Source organism: Halyomorpha halys, unplaced genomic scaffold, assembly GCF_000696795.3.
Source record: "Halyomorpha halys isolate HHAL.00 unplaced genomic scaffold, Hhal_1.1 Scaffold432.1, whole genome shotgun sequence".
In the NCBI taxonomy this organism is placed as follows: Eukaryota; Metazoa; Arthropoda; class Insecta; order Hemiptera; family Pentatomidae; genus Halyomorpha; species Halyomorpha halys.
Genome location: NW_027112419.1, coordinates 174,658 through 180,657, shown reverse-complemented (window position 1 = coordinate 180,657; position 6,000 = coordinate 174,658). Strand labels below are relative to the sequence as shown.

Here is a 6,000-nt window from a genome sequence, read left to right as displayed (position 1 = left end):
CTTACCTTTGTATTGTTATTTTTCCGTGTCTAGAATTACCACTACTCTTCGTAAGCTGAAGATCATACGAAGAACTACTAGTTCATTTTCTTGATATTGCAATAATGGTGTTAGTCATAGGAAAAAAAAGCAAGAAAACTCTTTGATGGACTGGATTGGAATTTTACTGTATAACAATTTTAGCTATTTTTTCCAACATAATTTTAATAACTCAATTTTTAAAAAAAAAACTATATGGTATGCATACATCCTTCCATATTTAGATGTTGTATTCAGTGATACCTAAACATTCTACCATGGATTACAACCTTACTAAATATGGAACAAGGGATTGAATTGTCATTTTTTATTTATTTTAATTTTATAAAACACGATTCTGGGTTTAATTAGATTTATTTTTTTGTTGTTACTTGTCTGTTATTTTAGTCAACTGATAAGAATAAAATTCTTTTTGTTTAAAATTTTTTAAGTTTGTTCACTTTTTGTTCTTTTTAATTTTTTTTTTTTATAATAATTTATTATTATCTTATACATATTATAACTACACTTATAAATACAGAGTATTTTCACATATTTATCGTAAATAATTAAAACAGTATAATAGAATTTTTAAGATAGAAAGATGTCCTTTACTGCTGTTAGATAGGTGCATAAAAAAAGCACTTTTTAGATATTTGAAGAAGTATCTGTTATATTATTTTTACCCTGTTCTATTTTATTATTATTTTTTCATATATTTACTTATTTTACTCTTTAAACTCAGTAGTATTTTATTCATTATTACTATTTTTTTTTATTTTCTCTCACCTCTTATTGTTTTGTTTTAAGTCCTTCCTTTGCTTTTGTAAATAATTTCCTATGTATTAACTTCTGTACAATTTGTTAATTACAAATATCCAATACTGATGCAGCATAGAATGCATGTAATCTGCTTTTTGCATGGTGTATGCATAAATTATTTAAAATATACGGCTCATCTGTAGGGATTACTACATATAAACTATATTAATATTACTAAATAGTAATGATAAGAAAATATCTTTTTAAAAAATTAGGGTTAGACTAAAGTAAATATAAAATTGTGAAAAACAAGTCAATTTATTTGAAATAAATAATACAAATCTATATTTCATAGCAAAGATACGTATGATTTTAATATCATACCGATTAAAACATGATTGTAGTAAAGTCAACCTTGTGTTGAAGGCTTCCCACATGCGGTAACTTATCATTAAGTATATATATATATATGTATAACAACAATTATAATTATTTACAAAAGTTTTTAATAGTATAAGAGAAACATATACTTTGGCTATATTAGTAAATAAATATCAATCATAAATTTTGACCCACACATATATGTTGTTTTTTTTATCCTTACCCACTAAAAATCTTACATTATATATTTATAATTATAGTCTACAAAGCTGGATTTCTGTACATTAAAGAAATTATATTCACCAACAAACGTATTTAAAAATTCTATGATTGCACATGGAAAATTATTTATTAATGACAAAACTCATACAAGGATATGTTTCCAGCTATTGAAAATTAGATGAATCTTTACGTCTGATTTTGTAAAACATGTATGTTAACAGAAATAACCTGCAAAAACAACATTTGTATACAGAAAAGCTAATGAACCACCGAAGAATCTAAATCAAATCATCAGAATTCAACATACGTGACTTAAGACCGAAATTCACTCACTAGAGTATAATGTGGCTTAACAGATGCACCTTAAGTACTACAATGAGTTGAGAAACCAACTCATATTTAAGTGAGGATCACATAATGTAAGAAATAGAAGTACATTTACAATAATATATAAAATGCAAAGTCCATGGTTTACATACTACAAGAAAAATAATTCTCAGGGGACAAATAAAAAAAAAATTAAAAAATTGGGGTCAAGCTCATGCAAGGTTAATCGTAAAATCACATTGTGTAACATACCCTCAGGAAGAACCATCCGAAGGAGAGATCTTCTATGAACAACTAAAATCTAATGTTGAAAGTTGAAGAATATTACGAGAATAAAGTGGACGAATCATTGTGGACAATGATGGTAGAATAATATAAAACTACCCATCTTACAATTACCGAAAGTACACACTGAAAGAACATTTTCGGGGGTAAGAGAGTATACTTTGAACTTTATGACGCTTAAAATTAATTCTTAAAGAATTAAAAGAATTTATACTCTGTACCGATTAAATATTTCTGTTGTTCTCTAAGAAAATAATTTGTCATCCATTTTTTGAAAATTATGTATAGATAATTCTTAGCAACATTTGAAAATTAAATGAAATATATTTAAAAATCGGCATTTTATTGTTTCCTATTGAGATGAAAATGGTTTATTGTCTTTAATAATGAATATTACTTTTTGTTAGCTGAATTCACACGTACCTACATTTTCTTGAAGATTGTAACGTATATCATTTCTTAAGTAAATTAATCTTTAATAGGTGATTGTGACCAAGATAGACCAATTATTAAAAACTAGAATGTTTAAACAATGAGGGTTGGGCATGATCATGCTGTCCAAACCCAGCAAAAACGCAAAAGAAGCCGCTCTGCTGCGGTTTCGGAACCTTCCCACAGCCATAGATACACCTTCATTCTCAAATCCTTTATCCAAAACAATCTTACATTCTTTTAATCTGTATGAATAAGGATTACTAGAGAGGGGGCAGTCTGGATGGGTAGAGATATGGTGGATAATAGGGAGGAAGATAAGGGAAGAGTCGAGTGTAAGGATGGAAACGGGGATATCGGGGTTCTCCTGTGTGGCTCCTCAGGTGTTGAAGAAGTTCCTCAGGGGTAGTGAACCTCTTGCCACAGAAAGTAGATTCTCCGGATACCCAGGAGCAGACATAGGGTTGAGCTAGTGCAGCCAGCTGAGCCAATCCTGCAGGACACCCTTGGCAATAAGGGTCTCTGCAAGCCCTTGGAGTGTAAAGTGCCTGTGAAAAACGCCATAAATTAAACTAAAAAACAATTTTTCTAAGTTATTGAAAAAAAAAAAAATTGAAAATTCCTTACCTTGAGATAGTCAGGGTACTTGGGTGACGCTCTACTCGGGCTCTCTCTAGGTGATTTCCTTTTTTCCTCAAGTTCGTAAGGCTTGAAAGCTGGTTTCGGGGATGTCTTTTTCGCCGGCACAGCAGCCTGAGGAGCGGGTCTGCTAGGCACTAGTGGTGAGTCCGCACCGATCTGGGAGCATGTCTGTGCCAGTAATGCAAGAGGGCTCTGCTTAGAATCCATCTGAAATCATCAATCATTTGTCAAAAAATAATAATAAGCTAGTTGGGAATGTAGTCTAAAAATATTTATGATTAACATACTTTAAATCTGAAAGTTAATAGGGTAGTTAAGAGTCTGAATTAGAAGTCAATATGACAACAAAACTTTGTTTTTGATAATATTTTGTTTAAAAAAAATATCCAATCAAATTATTGTTTATGGAGTCACTTGTTTATTAATAATTTTTAGTGCTTTTATTGAAAAAAAGCTCCTTAAGTCCAATGCCGCCTATTTCTGTAGTGATAGTAATATATTTTAAATAGGTTTATATATTAAGAATTAAAAAAAAAAATATTGAACATATAAAACGTAATCATCATAACGCGTTGGCATTTGTTAAACCATGCCGCTCTTTCAAACTTTATTTGTGAAATATGCTCCCCCCCTCCTTCTTCCCCCCTCCTGCTTTCTTAAATTGAGCCCCAAGAAGCTTTTTATATCGTGAAATTTTAAGTGAAGACGCCAACACCCTGGAGAAGCTCACTAATACGCCTACGTCAGAGGGCTGTCATGCCTAACCACTCCCGCTAACAGCCAGCCTGTTATGACTTTAAAAATTTAAACCCCGGAGGAATAAGGAGCCGAGTGAAGAATACTTGACAGAGACAGGCTGTCAGGGGCCCCGGGCCATGTCTCCACCACACAGAACAGGAAATGAGAAATACGTCAAGCACAGCTCCCCAGGAGCCTTTAAATAAAACTCATTCAGATCTGTCTACCGCTGGTGTCTCCTGCCATCCTCATTCAAACATCAGATTCGCAAGAGGCATAGTTGGTCGACACCTGATTCGAAGCTATTAAGTGAATATATGATCTGCTTTGTAATCATACGTTCTTGTAAACTTTTAACTTATTGATATCCTGAACATTTGTACGATAGTGAAAACTATTAGACAAGCTTAAAATTTATAAGAGCAGATCATTGAGGATAAAACAGAAAATTACCTATGAATAATATTTATATAGATTAGATACTCTATATACATTTTTTTTCTTTGCATTGATATTTATTCATTTATACTATAATTACAATAGGCCTTTAGCGCAGTAATTTTTAAGTAAGCAAATTAAAGTAGTGCTTGATTACCTAATTTCATAATAATTAGTAGTTGGCTCACCGAGTACTGAATGCTCTGTATTTCTTACGGCTTTAAAATATAATAACTGCATTTGGTTCATGATGTTATGTCAAATCAAGTAATCTAAGATGCGGCAACATTTTTTGGAAATATTGGAACGAATTAACAAACATCATTGGAATAGAAAATTACGGAGATAGATGCATTAAGTGATGTCTTATTTTGTAAATTTAAATCTTCAAAGGATTCATTCGAAGGAAATTAACATAATAACTGATAATAGTGGTTATTAATATTAATAAAAGCTTAAATAAAATAATTTGTTTCTAAGTTAAGTCTCTTCCAGCATGGTCATCCTCAAGTCTTAAATATAAATTTGCATCTCGCACCCAACAATTTAAAAACTTTTTCTGTCCAAGTCATTAATTTCAGTCAAATCACCCAATTTTGTCGCTTTACAGATTAACTTGACACTATTTTCCCACTTTAATACAGTTAAGTTAATCTGCAATCAAATGTTTTAAAATATAACGGAAAAGTGACCAAATAGGGTGATTTGACAGAAATTAATGACCAGGCGTGAAAAGCCACCAAAAGTTTTTTGAATTGTTGGATGTGAAGTGTAAATTAATATTTAAGATTGTCCTTGATGATATCCACTTTGGCCGAAACATTGGACATTTAAAGAAACGATAAAGAATGTTTAGAAATTTAAAGTAGATACAAATTATTTTATTTAAACAATAAAGCCAGTTTCAAAGAAATGATAAGATTATATATACTGATAATAGTATTAATACTGCTAAAAGGGATACTATATCCTGGTATATGGGTATTTCTATAAAGGTTCAAGTGTCAAAGATCTATATTTTGATTTTGATATTACTTCTTAAATTTCATCCTACAAAATCGAAACTGCAAAAAAGTTCTTAAAAAAAAATTAATTTTCTACTTAAGACAGTTAAACAAGACTGTAAAGTGATTCTTGTTCATTTATCGAAGCAATTACATGTAATATAACAATACGACTTTAACATTCTGTATTAAAAGTGCAAAATACACAATAAGGCAGAACAAAATTTAAGTTTGTCAGTTTTGATCGAAAACCTCATGATGCCAAGTAAACCGGCTAAAAATTTTAAAAAAAATAATAATAAGTAGAAATACAATTCTAATTTTTAATCTAAATAGAGTTAATAAATAAATTTTAATCTTAAAAAAAGTTATCTAACCAGTTCTCATACTTCTTCTAACTCATATAGTGAAAGAGCTTAAAATTAACTGTGAAAAGAATTCCAATTTCTTACGAGTCACTTAAAATTCTCTTTTATCAAATTTTAACCTGGTTCCCGAGGGCGAGGCCATTTAAATGTCAAACGATAAATTATATCAACAGATAAACGATATTCGAAAATTATCACCCTGAATTGAATTCGCCGATCGTCTGTCAATTAGGGGATAAGCGACAGACAGATGCCGAATCCGTTAAGCCTTTCTGAGATGAAAATAGCCGAGAGAATCGATTAGAAGGCGATCCCCGGAGATGTTATCGGTGTCCCAGTCAAGTAGCCATTACTTATCCACAGAGGTATAATCCATCGAAGCA

General features: G+C 30.8%; 1 protein-coding gene across 1 annotated transcript in view; it reads right to left on the bottom strand.

The window, feature by feature from the left end:
• Positions 1–1,079: 1,079 nt before the first annotated feature.
• The window catches only part of LOC106682631 (zinc finger protein Elbow), a 40,824-nt gene continuing 35,903 nt past the window's right edge, over positions 1,080–6,000 (bottom strand). Inside the window, exons 2-3 of the mRNA XM_014423585.2 lie at positions 3,055–3,276; positions 1,080–2,975 (exon numbers count right to left, since the gene is read on the bottom strand). Coding sequence (XP_014279071.1) covers positions 2,691–2,975; positions 3,055–3,276 — 507 coding nt within the window. The 3' untranslated portion in view covers positions 1,080–2,690. The remainder of the gene's footprint in view (positions 2,976–3,054; positions 3,277–6,000) is intronic.